Source organism: Diadema antillarum, unplaced genomic scaffold (assembly GCF_040938485.1).
Source record: "Diadema antillarum isolate AM-2024a unplaced genomic scaffold, OU_Dant_1.0 seq00000205_RagTag, whole genome shotgun sequence".
NCBI classification, from domain to species: domain Eukaryota; kingdom Metazoa; phylum Echinodermata; class Echinoidea; order Diadematoida; family Diadematidae; genus Diadema; species Diadema antillarum.
This window is the reverse complement of record NW_027271264.1, coordinates 214,108-241,201: the sequence shown is the minus strand read 5'-3', so window position 1 is coordinate 241,201 and position 27,094 is coordinate 214,108. Positions and strand designations below refer to the sequence as shown.

Below are 27,094 nucleotides of genomic sequence, written 5' to 3'. Positions count from 1 at the left end.
CACCCCACTGGGTCGGGGGGGGGGGGGGGGGGGGGCACCCCTGACTCTGCCATGAATAAATTTTAAACAACCATCATCAATATACTGACTGATTGTTTTAACTTAGCTCAATCACTTCTGGTTCTACAGAAAATCTTGAAAGATTCCTTCCTTTGGGTGGTTGGGCCCACCTGGGAAGGAATTGAAATTTTATACCCCTAGGGATACTACCTGCTAAGTTTGGTGAAAATTCACCATGGGGTTTTCAAGAAGTTCCAGATGAAAATGTACAATTTGGGCCACATTAGGACCCCTCCCCTGATTCCAAAGAGGGGCACCCCTAATTCTGCCATGAACAAACTTGAAACTACAGTCATCAAAGTGCTATTTAAAACTCATACTATTAACTTAGCTCCATCACTTTTGCTTCTAGAGAAGGCAGATTTTTTAATAAAGATTCCTTTATTTGTTTGTTTGTTTGTTGTTGTTGTTGTTTTTTTTTTCTTTTTTGTGGTGGGGGGGGGGGGGGGGGATTGGGGCCAGGAGGGGCATGGTGCCCATTTGAACAAACCGAGATCCTATCCCCCTAGGGATGCTACCTGCCATATTTGGTGAAAATCAGTCATGGGGTTCTCAACAAGAAGATGAAAATGCAAAAAGTTTACATGTGACACACAACACACAACGCTAAAAACAGCATAGATCATTCTCATTCCTGTAAATGCTCCATTAATATCAGTATCATCTTTGTCATTGTCATTACCATAACAAAATCATCACTCTCATCTGCATCCATATCAGCATCACCACAACTTTCATGACCATCATCACTCCCATCAAATCTCTGTTCAATCATGTAACACATTACTGAAGTCAAGTCTTCTTACCTTAGTACATTTCATATGGTTGCATCCTTCATTTTTCTGGATGGGAGAATGGCACTTAGGGCATGGTTTGGAGTTTGTTATAAGCCACAAGCAGTTTGCAGCACTTTCTGTCTCTTCATCTGTCTTGCTCACTGCAAATATTTGTGTAAACATTACATATCACAATTATTCAGTTATTAAGGCTTCAGTCTTGCTTAAAATGCTATTAACATTACTGTAATAATTCTGAATCTTTCATCACTTTGCAATTTCCTGTTATATTCATGAAAACACATACACAAAATACGGAAGTCTACCACAATTTATCATTTTGGTATATACGCCACAAATTGAATCAAGCAAAGTGCAAATCAATTTAATATAGCAACAAACCAACAATTGCGTCAAGGACACATCCCACTGCTTTCAGACAGGACTCACATTTTTCTGGCTGAATCTCAGCAATCTTCTCACTCCATTTCTTCCAGTTCTCACAGCTGCATGGGTCATGAGGTTCACCAGAACAATCCCTGTGAAGAAAAGAAAGGAACTCATGTGATTATCACATTACGAAGAGCAATGGGGGACAGGGCACAAATTCATCCACCTTACAGGTAACAACAAATCAGAAACTAATTGGTGAGGAGGCTCTTTAAAAGAGAAAATTGCCTATGCCATGGCAATGTGTTAGAAGGCAAACAATACACATGTGACCCACGACAACAGTTTCAGGCAATAGTCGCAAGAGAAAATTCCCTCCCATGCAGGGTACACAGATTTTGACCATTATTTTTGCCAATTTGCTGATAATTACATAAAAAGAAAACTTACAATACTCTCAAAAGTGTGCTCGTAGTAAATATGACAGCAAATACAAGAAAGTTGACTCAAAGGACAGCAAAGGAGAGGAAAGGAGCGGTCATAAATGACTAATTTTCAAATACGAAACACATATTCGCGTTAAGACTGCACCATGAATGGCTGTGGGTGCCACGAGGTAAGAAGTCATGTTTTTTTTTTTTAATAATATAATAAACACCATCGCACAATGCAACACGTACATGGCTTGGAAAAAATAGTAACAACAACAGAACAACAGGAAGCGTGACCTTGGCCAGCTCAAGCAATTTTTCTGCCTTCAGGGTCCTCAATGACGAAAAAAACAAACAAAAACATAATGAAAACGTGACTTGTAAAGATCGGATGTTAATACGAATGCACCACCCGCTCCTGTTTCGTGCACACATGGGCATGGCGTGTGGATGCGATTGGGGAATACGTACACCATACACACGTACACCTGCAGGCTCACAATAAACGTATGTGCCATCTTGGAAGACGTATTGGTACACAAACCCGAGTGAAAATCATGGTGTATGTCGGCTCCATACACTGAGTTCAGAGGAAGGTGCGCTGGGATTTTGATTCTCTCAGTGAGCCAATCAGAAGGTGCTGTGATTGCTAGAGGCTTAATCTTGATTGGCAACATCGCACAGATGAGTGTTTCTCACCTCGCATCGCAGCTCGGACATTGTCTTTGAGCAAGAGGCGAATTGTCAAAGCCCGTTTTCTCAAAATTTTGTCAGGCTAACAAATTAAAAAGTGCATCATATTTCACTTTATATGTAACCATACAGTGCTAGAGAATACAAGTGTTTTATATCAATGCAAAGCTTAGGAAATGGGAAATGTGATTCAATGAAAAAATGAATGTTCAAAATTCCTGACTTTTGCCCGAAACCTTTGTTCTGGTCACATATGTAATAATCCAAAAATATGCAATTATATGAACACTAGTCATGGATGGAAAGTTAGTTTTAGAGATGAAAGTTACATTGTGGCTGGGCTACCTTCCTGGTGAATGAGTAATGTTACCTCGAGGCAGACTTAGACATACAATGTAGAATATTCCTCCTTTGTGCAAAGAAAAGGTGGATACCGGAGTAGAAGACAACTGTCAAATTAATATGAACACTATGCATGTAGATTATGCGACAACTGCATGGAATGACTTGTGTCATATGAAAGTGATTGACTTTGTAACATATTGATTAGAATGCAAATACATGCATTGTCATTCTGAGCAATATTTCACATATAACTACAATACTCTACCACAAACAACTACTTGTACATGGAAAACAAACATATGTGCATTATTTGGCTGTCACAATGGACTTGAAAACATCAACCCAGCAAATTACTGAGCAATGCATGTTGTGAAATGCAATATGTCTACCCTCTTTCTCTATGCCTTTCTTCCTCCTTTCTAAAAAATATATATAAGGAGTACATCCTATCGTCTGTTAAAACTAAGAATAGTATGGCTGCTGCATGCATTGTGGGCTGGCTTATGACAATTTCCTACAGTTTCCAGTCATGCCTATAACATTTAAACTGTCACTCTCCATCTAAAATAAATCTCCATGCTACTTTTTCATACCATGGACCTACTACACACATATGGACTATTTATGAACAGAGGTCTTTCTTTGATCCGACCTGCATCGCCGCCACCTGATTATGTGCATCTTGATGAGTATATTTACATGTTTGGACAATGACAATTGTGTAATCGTTCATCGTCACTGACAAAATAACCATTTCCCTCATTTTGATTTATTTCGCTGAGGTGTCTTTTCAGACTTAACTGCCTTTGGAAAATCAACAATGATGGGGAGCAGCAAACCTCAAATCATGACAAATTTCGTGTCACAAAATTAGTAATTACTGTAGTGGATGCTCGTGGACGCGCTTGTAACGCTGCTTAATGGTAAGACATACATGTCGTCTACAATTACTGTCCATGTTTACTCTGAAAAAATGTGTGAAAAATGGGAAAAATTAGATTACATATTACAACCAACCTGCCGAAATATTTGCTTTCTCTCGTAAAGTATGTGCATTTCGCAAATGAAATTAACTGAGCGATGATTTCCCAATGTATACTACAACTGCACATGCATTTTTCTCGATTTAAGAGAGTTATTATCTTCTGCACATGTAGTTTTTAGATATCTCAAAGTGCCATCTTGTTTTTACTCCAGGCTGGCTGTTGGTGATGCACGATGAGGTCAAACAAGGAAAGCATCTTCAAAATGTTATTGTGACCCTTTTCACAGAAACAGGTTTTTGAATTAATAAGCAATGAATGCCCATGTGTGGTAGGTCCATGGTCATACATGGTTATCATATCCTTCTCAGTCTGAGGATGTCAAAAGAATACTACTATTCCAGAGAACTCCAGAGACTAGTGACATGAGTCTCCCTCTTGCTGTGAAAATGCAATTTCCTTTCAAATCTTAATTGCCTTTTGGATTGATACTTCATTTTTATTTCATAAAAGGTCTAAGTCTCACTGAATGAGTAGGCATCTGTTTCATATTTTTCAAAGGCAAAATTACAGCCTCATATCAGCAAATAAAACAGTTAACACTAAATATTTGAAAAATACAATAATATACTGCACTAACGTCCTTCAACTGGATAATATACATGTATTTGCAGGATCAAATCAGACACAGATGGCCACAATGGTCTAAACTCTCATCATCAGCAACCTGTCTGTACACAATAGCAATGAGATGGCAGTGGTGCTGATAATAGAGGGATATCTCACGCAAGACAGATTCATGCATTTGCTTTCCGTCAACTACAGTAAAACAAGGTTTCCATTCTAATGATGCATGCAACACAAGGTAAGAATGTACCCCATTACTGAAGTTCAGTGCAGCTTTCAAATACATTTTCTGGTAGTGGTTTACAGATATGTACAATGTCATGCTTTTCTATTTTTATCTGGCTGTCTTGGTTTTGCATATCTTGTCTAGATTATTGCAATACCCTGCTCAATGGCATCACAAATAAGAATATGGTTTACCTTCAATCCTGGCAGAACAAAGCTGCCAGACTTGTCAACATGAGACCTAAACACACACAAACTTCCCCCCATTATTGCTAAACAACACTGGCATAGAAACTCCCTAAGAATCCAGTATAAAATGTTAACCACTGTTTTTAAATCCATTCATAAAGAAACCCAAAATATGTTAATGAACTATTTCATACCCATGAATCTACATATCACTTATGATCTCGCAGCAAACTTCCCTAGTTATTCCAATGACCCACAAAAGGGCTGGAGATCGTTCCTTTTTTGTACATCACCCCCAAACTTTGTGATTCATTACCCACCCACCCACCCCCACCCCCCCCCCCCCCCCCACACACACACACACTGGTAAATAAACCATCTACATGTTGTAATTCATCATTTTAGAAATATCTAAAATCCCATTTACTTCAGAAATGTTAGATATGATATTTCACACAATCGTTTCTGCTTATTTGTATATACAGTGTAAGTTTATCATGTCTGATATATTGTTATATAGGTATAAGCGATTTGTACCCTTTGGAAAAGACACTATACAGTCATAATGTAATGCGGCAAACACACACATTCATTATCTACTATATTACCAACAAAAGAGATGTCCACTCCCGCAGTCCACGGCTTTGGACATTGGGGGTGGGGCGGACGGACTAGATGCCTCCCTGGGGGACATAGGTTCTATGCTGACTGGTAGACGGACGGCCCGACCACACCCCACCTTGGGGCACCATTTCAGACTGGGATTTGTGTCCACAAAGGCCTGGAGACATGGGGACAAGGCAGAGCAAGATACGGATGGAAAGATTAATTAAAAAATAATGACAATTAAGATTACCACTGATTATCATCTTCATTATCTTAGTCAATCCATGAATATATCAATGGGCTCACATTTACACTTGTAATTAACGGCAGTGATAATAAAATATGCATTCATTTTATGTCTCTTACTTTTGCCCAAACCACGAAGAACACACCATTACATGTCTCAAGGGATAAGGAGACCAGGCATTTTCTTCTGTCGCTCGTGGCCTATGGAACTCCCTCCTATCTTTTCTCCATGAAAAAGACTGGAGCATTTCAAAGCCTCACTCAAGACTCACATTTTTCACCTGGAATTCAATCTCTAACTCTCTTGGAGGAGTCTGCGCCGTTGAATGTTTCTACAACAGATATATGGCGCTATACAAACACTGTGGATCAATATATTAATCAACAAGACGAAAACATATCATCACACTATTTATCTTGCACTTTAAAACTGCTCAATGTAGTAGCAGAGTTACATAGAAAGGAGAAGGTAAAACATGGTGAATATGTGATTCCCTGAAGTCATTGCGAACAAGTAAATAGGGCTTCTGCTCAGGCAGCCTTCAAGCAGATATTACCAGGTGAATGCTTGTAAACAAATTTGTGAAATCCTTTGTGACAAAAGGATGTTGTCTTGAGGTCAGGCCTTTGCACTCAATAGGTGCTTTAAATAGCTATCCAGCAAAACAATGGAGTTACGCAGCATATCATGTGATGTGATACAAATTAAAGTTGGCACAAAGGAACTCATACCAGATATGTGTGCTGTGGAGCAGCCAGAAGGGGAATCCAACCACTACTGAAATGCAAATACTGGTACCCTCATGGAGAATTTGTGATGAATGTTTTCAAACTTCAAGGTCTCCAATTGACTACATGGCAATATCATACATCGCTGCCTACTATTCGAAAGTACTGCCTAGAGTGCAGATACTCAGTAACGGGAAGTCCATTACATGAGGCACATTGATCTCACTTTGTGTTAAACACACACATTACCTTGATATCAAACTGGAGAAATCGCCTTGCCATTTCCCTGGACACCAATGTCTCTATAATTTCCACAGGTACCAGCTTACAGCACTCAAAGGCAGGACACATGATGTTGTGGGCATTACCCTCAGCAATCTTGCCAGAAAGATATCTGATGACAAAGTATGAAAATAAGTTTCAAAGAAATTCAGTTGCATTTAGATATTAACATCTTGATACAACCTATGCAATATTTTCAAACATATCTTCATCTGGGAACTCACACAAAGTAATTCAATTTTCTTTACAATATCTACACCATGACGTCATGAGAGAAACAAGTAATGCAGTAGATTTTCAATGATGAGCAAGAAAACATAATCTTTGATACATTATCTTCATCCTTGTTATAACTGATTTTATTTTAAAGCATAAACTCTATCAAGCATGGTATTTATTGAGGTGTGAATTTTCTTCAATCTGTCTCCCTCTAACAAATGATATTTGTAAGATCGCAACTGCTGATCTGTAATTTAACAAACATGTCAAAAAAAAGAACCATGGGACTCGAACCTGTCATCTATTTCTTTCAGGGCAGCGACACTACCACCAGGCTATCCCAAGTTGTCGGTAGTGACACGATGAACTTGGAACAAATACCCATGCTCTGAAATTCCGACATTGTTATGCTAAGTAGTCCAAAGTGGACAAGGCATTAGTGAAAGCAAGAGAATATTAAGTAAAGGGGTGAAGGTTGAGGTGTGAATTTTCTTCAATTTGTCTCCCTCTAACAAATGAACTTTGTAAGATCGCAACTCCTGATCACACATGTCGAAAAAAAACATGCCGGAATAAAAGCAAGAGAATACTGTAGAGGGGTGTCACTACCAGCAACCAGGGATAGCCTGGTGGTAGTGTCGCTGCCAGAAAAACAGTAGATGACAGGTTCGGGTCCAGTGGTACCTTTTTTCCAAAATGTTTGTTTAAATTATAGATCAGCAGTTGCGATCTTACAAATTTCATTTGTTAGCGGGAGAAAAATTGAAGAAAATTCAAACCTATAACCGTCACCCCTCTACTTAATACTCTCTTGCTTTCATGGTATTTATTGTACAATATAATGTATCTTTTAGTTTTCTTGTCATAAATTCATGACAGCTCAGTCACAGAGCCTGCAAAAAGAGAGTGCACAATTATTATGAGACACCACCCATACACTGTAGGGATATTTGCCAACATATCAATAAATCTTTAGTCTCATACTAATGGCCAAGTCTACATCTTTTAAGTGTACATGTAGGTAGCAAAATGGGTATCCTTATAAATGTGGACTTCAGTCCAAATACAGACAAACCCATCCATAGTCTACAGTGGTGTGGTGACTTCTAAAGGTTATCTACATTGTACAATGCAGTTCAATAGCAGTAATGAATAGAATATGGTCCTTATAAATAGGAACTACAACTTCTGGCTTCAGCAACAAAGAAGATACACTGATTTGTACATCTTAATGTCACTCTCAGAGATATGTGTATGCTCCACCTCACCTTTCCCAACAGTCCCTGCAGAATTGATGAGAGCATGGCATGTCTACAGGAGAATCATCGCTGGGTATATCATCTCTGCATATATCACACTGCAAAGGAAGAGACAATATCTGTTTGTTTGTTTTCCTTCTGTACACTATGATCTCTTCAAATGGTTCATATACAGTCAAACCTGCCTTAGCGGTCACCTGTCTATAGGAGCCACTGAAAAATCCCCCCCCCCCCCTCCCGGAGAGAGAAGCCCTGTTTAAGACCCTGTGTATAGTGGCCACCTGTCCAACGCGGCCAGCGGCCACAGATTTTGTTTCCCATGGTAGATCTTAACCTGTCTATAGTGGCCACAGACCCGATGGAGCCATAGCCGAGTAGATAATTCAGCGTGTTTTTCTGCTTTGTAGCCGTGCCAGTCATTCATGGGCAACATTCAATGATCGCCACTGCTGCATTCATTACTCATTCACTTATTCAGTAATAATAATACACTGATGTTAAAGGCATAATTTGACATATGCAGACGAAACAAAAACTCAGCTTTAGTGCTTCAGAATAGTTCTAAATTATGAGTGAGGGATAGAAACAACCAATGTAAATAAGTTAATCAATGTTAAGTATTGTTAAATGTAAAAAAAATGTTAATAGAAGTTGTAATAAAATTGTGTCTAGACTAAACTGTCTACAGTTATGGTTTAGTGAGAAAAATAGTGACATCTCCTTATATTTCAGGCTTTATTGCAAAATTTTAATATGGTGTGATGTTTTGTGATACAACTGACCTACACATATATGCATCAAATGTGATAACTTCAAAATTTTTGAAATCACCGTTCCCAATAGTAAACTGTATCTTTAAGCTTTCTTCACGACTGTACACATGCTACTGTGCAACAACAAAAAAAACACCGGCATTGTTCAATGCATGAAACACACATGCATACACACTATATTGTTGTACGTATACACATACAACTGTACATGTACACGTACGTTGTAAGTACTTATAAGAGTATACAACGATGATACATGTACATGTAGGCAACGCACACAAAATTGGATAACCTATCTATAGCAGCCACCTGTCTCCCTTGGGTGGCCGCTATAGACAGGTTTGACTGTATTTCCATCAAGAAGGGTGGGTAGCAAACAGCTAGAGGCTTTGGAAGCTTTCTTGAGATACGTTTGACATAGGAATGTTCAATACAGAAGTAACTGAAGTCATTTGAATGCTTCTTTATTTCATTGCTCATTATTTACTTTGAAAAGAACCACCCTTCTAAATTCATGTTCAAAACAGTAAGATTCCATTCTCTACTGACAGTTATAAAACAACAGCCACTCAGACTAAAGCAAACTAAATAAATTTGTGGAAATTAGAAATTATATATGACATAGCATTGTGCCAAAAGATACTGCTTCATACTGCACAAACGCTTACTTCCAAGCTCAATGTCAGGAAAGACTTGAAGCAGTTAAACTCCAGTATATAAATCTAGTGGATTGGTGCATTGTGAGTTGCTTCAATGGTACACCCTAGCTGGAGTGCTTGTAATTTCTTATCGCATTGGAATTCTTCTAAACGAGGACAAACAATAAGGATGCAACGAGAGAACTACTAAGATATTGAATTCATATGCACTCCAACACTTCACACATACCAGCACCATCGAGCTACACACATACTCCACAACTTTCTTGCTATGATATCTGTGTCAGAGTTTGGCAAAGGAATATATTCCTATGGCAGCAGGTTACATTCATATACACTGTATAAGAACAGTGGTGTTCAGGGGCTGTGGAACGTCTTTCAGTGTGTGTGTGTGTGTGTGTGGGGGGGGGGGGGGGGGGGTGGTGGTGGTGTCAAGATCAACCCCCAAACCCCCCCCCCCAAAAAAAAAAATTTTAAACATGGTGAAATTTGATGCTTGTTTTCACGTGTTCTATCGACTTGAAACGGCCCCACTTGTTTAAGGTAGCAGGATATTTTGATGTGGATTATTATTGAACAACTAGCAGCACCCGTGGAAATCCACGGGTCTGAGGGGTTTTATTTTTTTTTCTCATAATACGATTTTGCACATTTTTATTGAAGAAATAAAAAGAAAAGTCTTCTCATTCTTTCGTTAATTGTGCTGTCTTCTAAATGACCACCCTTCCCAGAAATTTTATAATACATTTTTGTAGTATATGCGGTCCATTGGTAGGGATCATTCCCGCCACTACTTGCTTTTATTATAGAACTTGAGTTTCGAGGGGTTATTTGCACCCGTTGAAGTCCAACAGTTGTCTTGTTGCCCCTCACCCCTCCCCCCCCCCCTCACGCACACACACATTTCCACCTCCGCAGGGCAAAAAACAAAAACATTCAGGGAAAAATTACCAAAAACGCAAATGAGATTCCCCGAAAGTTCTGCCCACAGGTTGTTCCCCTCGAAACGGGAAGATATTAACACAATGACTTTGATTACCCCCTGCATGCTCTTGCATCCACGCGGGCACCCGCGGGAATCCACGGCTGGTCTCAAGGCCTCGGTTTGTTTTGTGGTTTTTTTTTTTCATGTTTCTTTTCCCCACGTTATGAGAGAAAAATCAGATATTTTCGTCTTCCTAATTTTGCTCCCTCCTTTTTGTTTTTGATCACCAAAACTTGGCTTGATATATCATATAGAACTACATCTGCTTCAGACTGTACATTATCATAATCAATATTAGGCCTACAATTATTGCTCCTATTATAGTTATTATTATATTATTATTATCATTATCCTTATTATTATTATTATTATTATTATCATTATTATTATTATTATCATTATTATCATTATCATTGTTATTATTTGGGGAGGGGGAGATCATATAGTCATCAGGTTTAATAGGCACCCGTGGGAGTAGGGTCTCACGACCTCGTATTTGTTTTCTTTAATATTTTTCCCATGTTATGGAAGAAAGAAGAATATATACATCACTGCATTCGTCTTCATTTGCTCCCTCTTTTTTTTTGTCACCAAAACTTGGTTTGATAGACCATAGAACCACACATTCTATTTCCACTTGCAATTTTAAAAATAGGCGGTCGGCAAAGCGAGGTTTTCCTCTACGTCCGCTCATCTTATGAATATGTATGATTACAGCAGCTCTGCAGTAAACGAATGGACACAGCTGCGCGTGTAATCTGATATGGAAGGGTACGATCGGCAAATATATTTAGCCGCGTCCTAAACAGTCTGCGTACAATGACATCGGACTTGAGAGCAAACGGCGAGCAAACTAAATGACGTACCTGAGCTGCATATTATAGTATTCTGCAGTTGTGCAAAATACAATTACATAACAACGTTCGTTGTTTTCATTTGGGGACGCCAATAATGGCGAACTGTACGTAAATGCCCTTGTAGTCCATATCACGCACACACGGATTCGTGTAACCATCGTCAATACATTCAGTACACGTAACAGGCGGAGGCAAAGGCACATCACAGAACTATACACACAGTGTAGAGTGTGTAGAGTTCTGCGAGGTACATTGTGTGTGTGCGTGCGCGTCCGCCGGAAGATGTCAGAGATTTCGCTGCACCATCATCTTTAGTATCCCCCAGTGTCTCTGCAAGCTAAAAGATGGAAGATCGAAAAAGCAGGAGGCCAGCGCAGGTTCTGTGAATATTGAAACGCTCGGCTCTTTCGTCACGCACAAAAATGCATTATGCATGTAGCTAATTAATTTTTCTTTTTCGTCCTCGACGTCGACACGGAGGCGGAGAGGGGACGAAACTCGCGCCATTCGATGTAGGATACTCTCCTGCGGCCGACGGCACCGGTCGCAGCTGCCCGGAGCCGACGGCTCGGGAGGAGATAGACAAACCAGCAACGCCGAAATAAAACAGGAAATACATAAGGCCGCGACAACAACAACAACTTCGAGTATTATAGTATAGGATTTGCCTATAAAGTTGTAGCATTTGAATAAACTTCTTGTATTAATTGTTACAATGAATTTCATGAACACTGTCTGTTAAGTAATCAAACGCAAAATAGTAAAATCACAGCATTTAGCTCTTATTCCGCGTGTGCATCATCTTTGTGTATGTACAAATTCTAATGAGGTAGAGGGGAAGCAAGCAGTGTCAAGCAGTGTCTGAAAGAGCATTTCTTACCCGATTAAAGCGTGAATACCAGATTAACTGGAAAGCATGTTAATCCATTCAGAGCCAGACACCACATACTAATCACATACCTCTCTGTATCAGACACACAGCACAGTATGTCACTTACGGCCACAGCTTATCTAAAGTCATACAACAGCCTTAGTTAGTGTCTGCAACGTAATTTGGGGCTAGCATCTAGAGGTAACGGGTTTGAATCCCGATGGGATCCCATTTTCTTTGCTCATTTTCCACTAATAAATTGTATTCATTTCAGGGCCCCGTGTTGGCTCAGTGAGTAGAGCGGCTGCCCTCACAATCGGGAGGTCGTGGGTTCAAACCCCGGCCGCGTCATACCAAAAGACGTTAAAAGATGGGAGTTGCTGCTACCTTGTTTGCCGTTCAACAGTTGAAAAGGTTAGAGCAACGTCGATCTGGCGCTGCTCAGTGGCTGCCGGGCCCACGATCAATTGGGCAAAATGAATTTCCATTCTTGGACAATAAAATGTGGAATTTATATCCAATTAATGAAGAGTTATAACTGATTACATAGTTGATTTCTACCATAAGTCTATGGCAGCCTGTGTGGTAAAGGAATTTACAATCGATTTTATCTTTTAATAAAACGGGGCCCTAGTCAGTTTCCTTCTGTTTGCATTTGTTACATACTCAAAAAGCTGCATCACTTCGGTGATCCCTAGCATTTATTCCCAAGTTGAATTATCCTTTGGGTTTATATCAGGTTTAAGTGTGTGCGTGTGTGTCACACACACACACTGTCATACAATATAGCTTCTGACCACACGAGCATTGAGCATTAATGTACTAGGACTTTCTAGCTCAGTCGGTATAGCACCAAGCTAGCATCCAGAGGTCTTGGGTTTAAATCCCAATGGAATCCCATTTTCTTTGCTCATTTTTCCACAAATGAATTATATTCATTTCTGGGCAGTTTCCTTCTGTTTACATTTGTTATATACTCAACTAGAAATGTCGCTATGGCAACTGGTATGCCTCCCCCCTAATGCATAATTCTCCTAATAGGTATATAGTACATATGTCTTGACAATGTGTGATGACAGTTTCATCTCATTGGCAAAATATTAAAATGACATGTTATAATGTGTTGAGTGTTCACTTTCCCTGTACTACATTAAATTGGATGAATGGCTACATTTTCGAAGAGAGCATGTACTGTAAAACATGATATATTCGCGGCATGAATTTTTCACGAATTGGAGCCGACGGCCTTTATTGCGGCATGAAATTTTCGCGAACTGCCATTGGCATTCAATGCATATAGTGTAGACAAGAACTTTCGCGTGCATTTTAATTTCGCAAATCTTGGCGCTCGCGAAATTCACGAAATTAAAATGCACGCGAAAATTCGTTTTACAGTATTTGGGGATTAGAGGACTTTTAGTTGACTTTCAACCCTTTTTTAAGTCTATGCATTGGGCGATTTCAAGGTGTAGAGAAAAGGTGTAATTTCTGTATCAAAGAGTAAATTGTACGAATTTTGACCTGGCCTTTGACCCTATGACCTTAAAATTCCCAAGAGAATCACTGTCAAGCAGAACATGCATAAATATTAGTTTCATGATGATACCTTCAGCCACTTCCGAGATATGGAGGAAAAACTGAAATCAGGCACATTCATTTGACCTTTGACCTTTTGGTCTTTGACCTTCTTGGCAAAAAACTTCCCAGAGAATCTCTATTGGGTAATACATGTTTCAAGAAAAATCTTGCAGGTATTGCATAAATATGATGGAAAAAGTAAAATTTAATGAGTTGACCTTGACTTTTGACCCCCTGATCTTGACCTCATGACCCCCAAATTCTCTCGATAATCCCAGTCAGTACATGCATTATGTACTATGTTCCATGAAGATACCTGGAATGCTTTCCAAGATATGGAGAAAATTTTTTTAAATTTTCACTTGAACTTTGACCTTTGAACTTTGACCTCATGACACAAAACTCTAGAGAATTTTAATTGTTTAACATGTATGCACTAAGTTTGAAGAAAATACCTTCAGGCATTGCATAGATATGGGGGAAATAGTAAAATTTTGTGCACTTGACCTTGACCTTTTGACCTTTGACCTGGAACATGTGTGCCCATAAGTTGACTTCACCTCCTAATGCATATACCTGCCAAGTTTCATTAGGATACCTCAAACAGTACCGGTATTTTAGTTACCATGGGTATGCTGTCCACAAAATTTATTATGGACGGACGGAAGGACGGACGGACTGAAGGATGGAAAATCCAAAAACATAATGGCTCCGGCGACATTTCGTGGTGGAGGCATAAAAAGCTGCATCACACACACACACACACACACACACACACACTGCCATAGTTTCTGACCACACAAGCATTGAGAATTAAGGGTTTCTGGGACGAACGCTGTACTAGGGCTTTCTATAGTTCAGTCGGTAGAGCACCGGGCTAGCATCCAGAGGTATCGGGTTCGAATCCTGATGGAATGCCATTTTCTTTGCTCATTTTTGCAACATCATTTTGCAAACAATTTAGGAGCTCAAGCTGTGCCAGGTCCACACACAGAGAGAAACCCAGCACAAGACCAATCAACTGATGGACTGGCAGAGGACTTCAATTTCCGTCACCAAGGTGGCCAGACCAGGGAACAACCTCAGACGGATGGTGGGATCGAGGGTGAGACTGACTTCAAGACTGATGTTGGGACTGATGGTGAAACTGAAAAGTCAGATGTGGAATGCATGTCTCAGCTTCCTATGCCCCAGAGATCCACAGCTGGAAAGAATCCCAATCCATACAATTTACTGAGATCGGTAATGAGTGAAGAAGTTGATATTTCCACGGTAAGCTCTCAAATCCGGAATGTATTTTGGTAATCTTTCAGAGTAAATAGGAAACATATCCATTGTTAACTCAGTATGATGACCATTTGTATATTCTATGAAGATCGATTGGTTGCTGGGACAGCAACAATTTAGCTGGGGAGAATGTAACAGACCAGTTAGGGTAATCTCTGCAACCAAGCAACGTACAATTTGAATTGGTATTAGTGACTTACTTGAGTCCAGTTTTGAGTCTAATCCTGTGGGTCTGAGAGGTGTAGACTATGCTCTCACTTTTTTTTTTTTTGCTGAGGTACAAAACCCTGCTGTGTGTGGCTCACACACACCCTATTGTTTTAGTGAAAGCATGCAGCATTGACCATACAGTGTCCAGGGTTGTGTGTAGTTATCAAAATGTGGCTGGGGACCAGTGAAACACTTGGAGTAGCATGATGGATGGAAGCATGTCTTAGCTCAAAAGCTCCAGAAGTTTCAACAAAGTTGTGGAGAAACAAGAGACCTGAACTTGAGTTCAAGTTCACCAAGTGGCTTGCAAGTCACTGCATGGAGCCGAGTCTCAAGATAACTCAAGAGGGGGTTAAGCCACCCTCAATTAAAGTCTGCCACTACACTGAACAAATGATGGAGTCCCGTGTCATTTGTCTCAAACCTGCTGTGCTACATTTTATTTCCACATTTACTTCCATTTTTCATTTGTTAACTCTTATTAGCCAGGGAGGGGGGGGGGGGGAGGAGGGGGGCACTAAATAAGACCCCCTCAACATTTTTCGTGATAATTTTAAAGCACACATTTTTACGCTTAAATTCAAGGACTTTTTTCTTTTACATTGTGACCCTATTCATGAAAATCGGGGGTATGCTTGCCCAGATATAGCACATTTTCATGACCAATGTCACCGAAAATGGCAGATTCCCATGACTTGTGTGTGTGTGTGTACACGAGGTGTCAGATAAATTTTTTCCTGGTTTTTCTCAGATAACATTCTTTTTGATTATCACCAGCTATTTTAGATAAAAAGAAACAATGCAACACATAAATAAAAAACAAAGAAATACAAAGAAATCAAGAAATAAAACATATAAAAAATTCATTTTGATACGACAGTTTTTTTTAATGTTTATTTGTTTATACTACTACAAAGAATACTTTAACAGAAATTAGCCCAATTGAAGATTTAATTGGGAATTTAGAGCTTAAAATCTGATGCATAATAAATATTACCGGTATGCATAAATTAGTATGGTTAGCATAATTTAGAGCAGTTGCTTAATACTTGTATTTGATCTGACATTTCATGACATGGATGAAAATCAATAAGCTGCCTAATTTTCCTTAAACTTGAATAGCAATCTAACAAGTATGATGTTTATACTAGTCATATTTGGAGAGGGAATGATCTGTTTGAATTTCATTTTACAGAATACATGACTGAGTACAGAGGGATTACTCCTTGTAGATGTTTTAGTACAGGGACACAAACACACACACTCATATAAACACATATTAAGTACTACCGTGTACGGTAGTACTAAGAATCTATCACTGAGGAAGCACACAATTTAACCCATTAAAAATGTGCAAAGAAGATTGAGAAGATATTTTTGCAGGTTACAGAATTCTTGCTAGCCAAAAAATACAATGTAGCATGAAATCTGTTAAAAATTAAGGTACTGACCAAAATGAAAGAAGTCTTCCACGAGGGTCCTGACACAAAAACATACATGACGATTGCTTCGACATGAGAAAAGAAGCAATTTTCTCCACCTGTTAGTAAAATGTTTTACAGGCAGTAACCTATATCTGCCAAGCATACCTCTCTCTCCTCCGACACATCTGTCTGACTCCCCGGCTCATTCTCTACTGTTGTCAGGGCGTGATTAGGAACCGGGCTATCTGCCTCTTCAGGTGGCTTGACACCAGACTTCTCACAGCATTCGCTGGGGTTGCTGATCCACTCCTCCAAAAGAATCTCACGTGACCATTCTGTCCATACAAAGGTATACATTGAATGAGTTATGTTGCATTCACAATTTGCACATTATAGCAGATACACAGGGTTTAACCTATTGCTCCATAACATACACTGACTTTGAAGTCAATGTAGCGGTATTTGTAGCATGGATCACAATTTGATTTCAACTTTATTATGCATTTACATGTAGTGATTAGTGTGTCACTACAAGTAAAGTAGATGCATAGATGTGTCTACCTGTAGTGATACAACCAATATACCATACAGTGGACACTGAAAATGTTATAGCGTAAACCTAAGCACTCTCGCCTCTCAGCACCCTAATTTCTTCAAAATTTATATCTCTTATAATCATACACATATGTGACCCGCTACAACAAAATGGTCCTAAAGTCGCGCACGGTCGAAGCCGTGAAAATCAAGTTTGAAGTTAGAGCATCAAAATTGGTCAAAACTTACGATTTTCTGAATTTGACATATTATCAGAGTCTGACATGTCTTCTATCATCTGTCGAAATTTTGAAGCAAAATGATGAAAGGAAAGACCAAAAAATAGCATTTTTCTGGGCCATGTTTTTTTGGCGTTTCAACGAAGCAGAAACTGATCGAACATTTGGATTGAGCGCCACACATAGACTCCGCCCCTAACAACGACCAGAGTGATCTCATTGGTCAGTTTGCTGCTTGCCGCTAACCGAAGCGTGAAGCTCGCACACTGCCCAGTCGACTGGTGCGTGCGGGCGGGTTGCGCTATGCCTAGCCGCTTCTCCTGACATCCTGGTCACTGATTGGTCGGTGAGGAGACCGCCGACGCTGTGTTTGACTAAGCATTTCGGGGGTTGCTAGGGCTTAACTTCTATTGTCCGGAGGTGAATACTGACTTGCGTGTCTCTTGATTGTGATTGCGTCGCAAGGAGAACTTTTAGGGCGCTTTTCTCGAAACAGTGATTTCCCAGACATCTTGACATGCTCTCTTTTAAACATCGATATCTCCGCAGCCGATTATTTTTATAAGACGTGTTATATATCAATTTAAAGCAGAAAGATTAGGGAATTGTGTCATGCAATTTTCAAATAATCGACCTCGCCCGACTTTAGGATCATTTTGTTGTAGCGGGTCACATATACACATATGAAACTCTATCAGGTGTGTTAAGAAAATTTCTACCTGTTTAATCAAAATGCACACCTTATTATAAGGTAAAAATAATGTGCACTGAAACTGTCAGTTAAGCCTGCATGCCAGTTCAGTGGAGTACCTGATTACACTGACAAGGACTACTGTACATACTTAGACTGACCAGCAGCACAGGCTGAAAGGGTCCGTTTGCAATAAAATAAGGCATTCTACATTCATGTATAAATAGTTACACAGATACCAAGGTATTCAATGTATGCACTTTGACACATAGAAGTACAGAAATCATTAAAAAGCCAAAAAGAGGGAGAATATCAGCAAAGTAGGAAGAGGACAAGAAATGGAGGGAGAAAGAGTGATAAATATATATATATATACATGAATATACATAATGTATAGATAGATATCATTTTAGATAGAGAAAGAGAGATAAAGGGGGAAGCAGGAGGTAACTCACATCAGTGGGTGCACATTCATATTTGAGATTTACATTCATAGAAGAAATTGAATAAAGATAGTAAAATATAAACATTATAGTTAAATCACTACATCATGGCTTAATAGCATAGATAGAAGCACATTTCAATGATAACTCACAAATATCAAACTTGCCGTATTTCATAGGACATTCTCAGCTTTTCTTTCCTGCTCTTACAGAATTCTTTCTAAACCTCAACTGGTACTTATTTTTTTAACTCAATGCCCAGAGATGACATTCACTTTATTTATGAATAACATACACTGCTTTTGAAGTCATCATAAACATAAAGACATGTAGCACCAATAGGTTCTGAAATGCCACCTTTTTGAAGACACAGGGTTATATATAGTATTGTCCAGAAATAAGACACATACCATAGTTCCTCAAGAGTGCCTCAGCTGTGAAGAGGGGAACATGGAGCATATCTGCAGTCTCCACCACCAAGGCATCCTTAGCCTCCTGCAAGTCCTGTGGTTTAAGTCCTACAAAGCTCTGTGTAGCAAACAACATTTTTCAATCCTTCCAGTAATGTCGAGTTTATGTCAGAACATGATTGCTTCTTGTCCATCAAAACCCTATACATTTCATATGAAGCTTATACATGATTGTAATACAGCACTAAGCATATGTCAGCATAAGTTCAACTTCCAGTGAAAATTCAGTTCTTTTGTTTTCTTAAAAGTCTCTGAGGTCTCAGGCCATCCAAATAGAAAGGAATAAAGCTCATCAGAAAAAAAAAAACTTTGAAAACTAACAAAGATTATCATGTAGTACTGAACATTCTGGTTTCTGCAAGCGAATTTCTCGTAACCCCTCTCTCATGATCATACCCAACAACTAAACAAAATATTTCACTACTCATTAAACATTGTGACATAATACTGAACAGTATGGTTTCTGCAAGTCAATTTTTTTTTTTGTACCCTTCTCCTTGGTCCCATGATCCTTTGTAGCATGTTAAACCCTTAAGCCCCATGTGTGTTGCTTGGTAAAATGGCTGTAGTTATCCCACATCTGGAAGTGATATTAAAGTCATACCTGATGTCATAAAATAACAAGCATTTTTACATAATGTATTTCTACTCTCCAATCACAGCATACCTCTTCATACGTTATTGCACTTAGATCTTCCACGGGTTCTTCATCACTGATTTGCTGCAGGGAGATAGATAGCATTGAATAGAAAAATGAACAAAGCATGGACACTATAAGCTATTAAGAAAGGTGAAGTACTGGAAGTATTTCATGTCTTCAGGACATATTACATGGGCCATCATAATCACATTGCTCTTTGATTCAGAGGTTATTTGAATATCAAGTAATAGGTTACTTTCTGTTTGTTTGCATTTTGTGTACATTATCAAATCCAGAAATCCTGCAAATACTTTTCAAACTCTGTGCACATATACAAGCTTTCTTCAAGCTCTCTACCATAAGTCTGGATGATAGGAAATTGAATTCAAATGACACACTATTCAAAGACATACTTCAAACTTTTTCAAACTTTCATAGGGTATGTTCATAGAATAAATGAGTTCAGGGAAGCTACACAGGAACACAAGCTCAAAACTCCTCATTAGCACTAAATCCAAGTAATTATGTCCACAGGCTATGACAACACATGCCAAGTTTGCAAATACATTGTAACTCACACACAAAAATAAAGCATCATCTCGCCCATACCACCTGAGCTCACGAAAAGTTCATGCGTCTTTGTGAGATATGATGCAGTTCGACAACCGCTGCAGCCACAATATACAAGACCATTTCCAGTGCTACTCAGAATGCCAAAATGTTTCACATTTTAGTAGCATCCACAGCAAAACAGAGCGGCAGGGCTCCAACTTAACTAACACACAGTCGATAACCACAAAAACGACAGCAAAAAAAAAAAAAAAAAATCCCCCGCTCAAGTCGAGTCAGCACTGACCAGCGTGATTTGCGCAGTTTTTTAAACAAATAAGTGTATATGTAACCGTGCATCACAAAACAAACAAAAAGTCGCAGCCCTTGATTTTATGTGAGGAGTCAAAAAAGGTGAAATGGGTCAACCAAGTCAATGTTGAGTTTTTCACATTTTCTGAAAGAGCTATCCTTCTTCTACATCATTCTTTAGTTTGGGATCATAACATAAATGGGAAAGTGTGTTTTCAGCAGTTTTTCTACAACTCTTTTTTTGGGAGGAGAGTAGAATGATCAGGTATGTCTCAGAGGCCCCTTTTCATTTCTTGAAATCCTTTGCACACTCTTCACTTTCAAGTCTGATAACTTTTGAATGGATTATGCTACTGCTTTGAAAGTTGGCATTAATCATGGACAGAATGTGTTAATAAAGCGTGCTCAATTTCAGCTTAATCTGATAATCCCTTCATTGTTGTTGCTCAGGCAGTTTACATCATGTGTTATGTCCCCTTTGATCACACAGCAAGCACGGCTTGATAAAGCTTAAACACTTGAATAGACCCTGTACTTCAGAGCCTCTTTTCTCAGTTCACACTTTTCCAGAGTGTGTGCTTTCTTTCCAGCATTTATATAGGTTAGGGGAGTCCATTTGAGTTGAGTTATACATCATTTTAAAGCTTAGGGCCTGCTCTTTCAGAATGTACCCTTACACAAGGCAAGTGCCAAATTGTGTCTCGCCCATTCACGTACAAGGAATCAATATTTTTTATAACTCCCAGAAGTTAATTTACGTGTTTATGACCTTTGACCTTGTGGTGACCTTCAACACCCCAAGGGACATTTACCATCCAAGTTTGGTCACAAACGGACAAAGGGATAAAAAGTAATGAGCCATAATCGAAACGCGCCAGAAAAACTTAACATTGGGCCCTAAAAATTAGTTGACCCCTTTCTGTGACCTTTGACCTTGTGACGACCTTCACCTCCCCAAGGGACATCTTCCATCCAAGTTTGGTCACAAACGGACAAAGGGATCAAAAGTTATGAGCCATAAACGAAATGCGCCCTAAAAACTTAACATTGGGCCCTAAAAGTTCGTTGACCCCCGTCTGTGACCTTTGACCTTGTGGTAACCTTCAACTTCCCAAGAGACATCTACCATCACCCAAGTTTGATTGCCATTGTAGCAACATGTGCCGAGTTACGTGTGATAAGTCTTGCAAGTAAACTTTAACGTATGACCTCAAATTACCTTTGACCTTATCATGTGACCTCTTACGGTACCATAATAGAAAGGTACCCCCAGTGTATCCATCACCCAAGTTTGATTGCCATTGTAGCAACATGTGTCGAGTTACGTGTGATAAGAGAGTCTTGCAAGTAAACTTTAACGTATGACCTCAAATGACCTTTGACCTTATCCTGTGACCTCCAATGGCACCATAACATGAAGGTACCCCCAGTGCATCTATGACTCAAGTTAGGTTGTAATCCAAGCAACTTATGTGAAGTTATTTGTCAAAAGAGAGTCTTGCAGGTAAACTTTAACATAGAAAAGAGTACTCTTTAATATATGACCTCAAATGACCTTTGACATCATCACATGACCGCCGACAACACCATAACATGAAGATACCCCTAGTGCTTCTATCACCCAAGTGTGGCTGCCATTGCTGTAACAGTTGCCAAGTTATGCATCATAAGAGAGTCTTGCAGGTAAACTTTAACATTTGTGATGGACGACGGACGGACGACGGACGGAAGACAGACGACGGACGGACGACGGACGGACGCCATTTGGATCCCTTAGTCTCGCCTTCACCTCCGGTGGGCGAGACAAAAATCCATGTCTGGCGACTTTTTGTTGGTTTTGTGATGCAGGGTCACATATATTATAATATCCCTCATGTACAGTTTCTTGCAATATGATTGTACACAGCACGAAACGGGGGTAGTCTTATTAGCTATTTACAAGCAGCTGAATGTGGTGCAAAGACTTACTATCTGGCAAGGCATAGTACATTTGGGAATCAACGATCTGTACGCAATCGTGATTCTGTGATCGATATCTAAATTTCTCACATTAGAATGTACGCAGTGCGTGTAGCTAAGTAGCGATAAAATCTGTGGTGCGATGGCATGTGTGTGTGATCAATGCAATTCAGCTCAATTGACAAAGTGACTATTTCAAGGAATTTCGTAAATTGCAGCAGAAATACAATATATCAGGTACGGTTTAGAAATTATCTTAGGAAACTAAAACCGATTTTGAAGATGATCTGAAGCCTAAAGTTAATTTTTAGGCCTACTTCTAGTCCTAGACCTCCTTATGTCGTAGTTCTATGCTGTAACTCAGAGGTAAATACGCACGGTACGCACGGTAAATACTGTATCGTACGGTGACCTATTTAGATACATAGCGGTGTCGTTTGCTATGCGCTGCATGCATTGCTGCGCTGCACGGCCACGGCCTTGATCTGTTAGCCTACACGTTTCCAAGAGGGAACCTTGTCATCACTCCAGTAAAATGCTCGTGAGGGATATAAAACAAATTTCCACTGCTTTCTTTCGAGTCAAGGTAAAACTATTTGCCCTCTGTGATTTCTCAACAGTGTCATGCCCCTCGACTTCGTCTCGGGGCATAGCACTGTAGAGAAATCACCTCGGTGCAAATAGTTTTAATACCATCCCCCTCTAAAGCAGTCGATATTTGTGTATATTAGACTCTGTTTGCATCGAGCCAATCTTTTGACCCCTTTTGATCTTATCTTTTTTTTAATCTTCTTTCTTTCTGACGAATATTGTGAACAAAATATCTCAACAATGACATGGCTAATTAACATGAAATTTTCATATCTCATGACATGAAAGTTTTCATGACGAATACATATCTGTGACATCATCTAGGCGCCATTTTGTAATTTTTCAGATATTGTCAATTGATCGATCATATCTTCATAACTAAATGTTCTTTTTTGTGAAGATGTTGACCATCGCGGTGAATACTATGATAGGGGAACAATTAATCACTTGTCTCACGAAGAAAATCGTAGAGACGTGTACGACGTTTCGCTCGCGCACTTCGATGGCGCACTGCCCGGCCCGTCCCGGGGGACGACGTGCTGCCAACTAGGTCCGCATAGACGCTGTATAGTAAACAGCGGCCTCAAGATGGCGCACTGCCCGCCCCGCTGCGGGAGGCGACATGCTGCCAACTAGGTCCGCATGAACGCAGCGAACAACGGACACAGTGTGGCGCACTGCCCGACCCGGCTCCGGTGGCCGCATGCCCGCTACCATGTCCGCATACACGCTATAATTTGCGTGCACGCACCACCGTGTCTTATTGTACCTGACGAAGCTCAGCAGTAGCGAGCGAAACGTCGTACACCTCTCTACGATTTCCTATCGTCATAAATGTTCTTTCCTTATCATTTTCGGCAGACATTTAATTCAAGTCACGGCTGATTGTTCTGTACCATGGTAATCACACGGGTCATCATGACAAGCCCATACGCGTACATCAAAATTTTCAAATGCTCAAAATGACTTCCCGACTGGTTTTCTATACGATTCAGACAATTTTAAGCCTTTCAAAAAATTCCGCGCTGTGCACGTCCGTCACGCGTACAGCGCATAAGCAACGTGAAAATGCACTATTTCTGACTGATTTGGATTCCTGATACATCCAGTAGTAATATCCATTGATTTCCGATTGATTTTGATCAATAACAAAGCAATGCGCTTGCGTCAAAGTTCAAATTCCACGCACCGGCTGCCGTTCCCACACACAGACAGTCTGCGACCCAGGCTTAACCTTGCTGTCTCTAGACATTGCATATTTGGTGAGTTAGGCACACATTTCCCTACAAACCCTTTTGCAATTTGACTGTAGATATGAAATTATCAAATAGCGCAAGGCCACAGCAAATGAATAAGGCATTGGGCTGTATGCATAAAAGGTAGCAATTACTTACAAGCAATTGCTTCGAGCACAAGCACAGGCTTGTCAAGCAAAAGATCAAGTTCAAGCAATTGCTTAAATCCACATGCATAACCTTTAGCTTGCCCCGCACAAGCAATTCCTTGTGTTTCCAACAAAAGGGATGTTACGCCTGTGCGAACACAAGAACAAAGGTGGGTGTGATACGATTTATTTGAAAGGGCGTGTGTGTGAAGAAACATTTTCTGACGTAGCAGAAGAACTAACTTGTACAAAATGACACTCATAAATGCTCACACACAGACAGACACACATACATAATGTACACACACATAGGCCTACTGGCTGATTCCAATCACTTCCCCAACAGCTGCTTAGTACCCTGGATCTGCCAGGTCACAAGTGGAGGGTGGTCTCCTTGCTCTCCACAGATGTCAGATATCCTAGACCCATTTCTCATCTCATTTTGCATATTAACCACTGGGCATTCCCCTTCTTGAAATGAAAAAGTTTCTCATACATCTTAGGAGAAATTTCTTTTATATTCATACCACTCCTGCACAACTTGGGTCTTTCTTTTATGAATATGATAATGATGCTTGAAAGCAAATGTCCCAATTAAGCAAAAGCTCATTACAAGCTCGTTTTACAGAGCTTGGAAAATCGTAAGCAATTGCTAGCAACAACAAGCAAAAGGTCCGTTTTATGCATGATAGGCTTTTAAGCAATATGCTTGATTTCTAAGCAATTGCTTGTTCTTATGCATATGTTTTAAAGCAAATGCTTGAAAGTAATTGCTCGCAGGTAGCAAGCAATTCCTTGTTTTATGCATACAGATTCAAGCAAAAGGCTAGCACAAGCAATTGATAGTGTTATGCACACAGCCCATGGTCTCTTTACCGAGAAGACCATCTTTGACTCTAGGAGCTGGGCAATGTCCAGATATCGGTTTCTCTCTGCACAGTCACATGGGGTTTCCTTGTCTCCATTCTCAACGAAAAGGCAGGCACCATTGTCCAGTAAGGCCTGCAATATCATGATTACACACACAAAAAGATGAAATAAGAAAATCATCCTTGATAGGTTAAAAAAATACATATTTATATTAATTTATTGGTAGGAAGCCATTTCTCCATCAGTTTCCATAAACATATGATCATGACAACACATACATTACCAACACTGACAAAACAGTGTACTCAACAAAAACTGAAGGACACTTTTGAAGACAGGTTTCCAATACTGGTCAGTAAAATGTATTCATTTCATTGCAGAATAAAGGAGAACGTCATTTTAAAATAAAAGACTTTCGTTCATCTGTTTTTGCTTTAAAAATACATGCCAACATGAACTTTCTATAGCATGGCTATGATTTCTATGTAGAGAAACCAACAATGATTAATGGCATTTTTACAATTTATTGAGTATATCAATTATGTGCGTGACTTTCGTCAACAGGTTCAAATGGTATATGTATAAAATTATCCAACATGTTTATTGCTTGTAACTTATCAAGTTCACTGCATCAACAGGCCACACATGTGCATGAATGTTCATTCAGCATGTTTACTAGAATTTTGAGCATTGGTTGCAACTGGATACATGTATGCATCGGCCAATGATGTATCATTCATACGTTTACAAGTACATTACAATTGTACCTTTATTGAGTGATGTTTCATTATAGAGCATCAACTGGGTGTAGATCCTACAAAATAATTGCTATTTATGGAGGTGGTATGAATTTCTGAGATGAAAAGTATTGTGATGTGAACAAATGTTGTATCTATCATACGATGTGATAATTGGTACCCTGGGGTACCAACTGAAAATTTGCCATTTTGGGGAATTATTAATTTTTGTTTTCTATCATTGTACCCAAGGTTACCAAAAATCGGGTGAAAGTATACAAATAATGCACAGGTGACAGTGCATTAATGGAGAAGCAGCGCACTCAAGGGTATTTACAAAGGTGCAGCGTTGCACAAGGGGTAGCCAAATGCATGTTGCATGACATTGTGAATACCAGAGAGTATGCTGCATCCCCACAAGTATTAGAAACTTCAATCAGTGCAGTACTTGTTTTATAAAATACGTCTATGAACTAGGATATTAGCAGGCAAAAACATTGTATTTTCATACAATGGGGCCACTCTCCAATTGGCCGTGTAGACGACCATGTGAATCAAAATGATTCTTTGGGTTCATGCGCACAGCTAGCGCGAGCTGCACATGCACAGAGCAATAATAGTAATCTGCTACAAGATAACACGCCGTGCAGGTATGCTTTTTGCTGCACTTTTTGCATGCCTGCCCATGCATGTTAGTAAGAACATAAAAAAAAAAAAATCCCCTGGATTCATATCACCACTTCTCACTGGCAACATTTTTACTCTCATCTGGATTAACTGTAAAAAAAAATTTGAAGCAACATTTTTTGGGGAAATGAACGTGAGGTGTATTATCAACATTACTAGTTACTACGTCAAACATGCCATGACAGGGATGAAATGGAACTGGGATTGTTATTGCCGATTGATAAAATTTGGTCTCCATGACAGCAGTGAGTAACTGTACATTACAGGGTCATGAGATGGCACTA

The 27,094-nt window shown here is 39.6% G+C and overlaps 1 protein-coding gene across 1 annotated transcript in view; it reads right to left on the bottom strand.

Annotated features, from left to right (window-relative positions):
* Window positions 1-27,094, bottom strand: part of LOC139728916 (ankyrin repeat and IBR domain-containing protein 1-like) — a 167,353-nt gene that overhangs the window by 62,931 nt on the left and 77,328 nt on the right. Inside the window, exons 5-13 of the mRNA XM_071639845.1 lie at window positions 25,393-25,518; window positions 19,749-19,802; window positions 19,022-19,139; window positions 16,870-17,039; window positions 8,070-8,158; window positions 6,550-6,694; window positions 5,328-5,500; window positions 1,287-1,375; window positions 867-997 (exon numbers count right to left, since the gene is read on the bottom strand). Coding sequence (XP_071495946.1) covers window positions 867-997; window positions 1,287-1,375; window positions 5,328-5,500; window positions 6,550-6,694; window positions 8,070-8,158; window positions 16,870-17,039; window positions 19,022-19,139; window positions 19,749-19,802; window positions 25,393-25,518 — 1,095 coding nt within the window. The remainder of the gene's footprint in view (window positions 1-866; window positions 998-1,286; window positions 1,376-5,327; window positions 5,501-6,549; window positions 6,695-8,069; window positions 8,159-16,869; window positions 17,040-19,021; window positions 19,140-19,748; window positions 19,803-25,392; window positions 25,519-27,094) is intronic.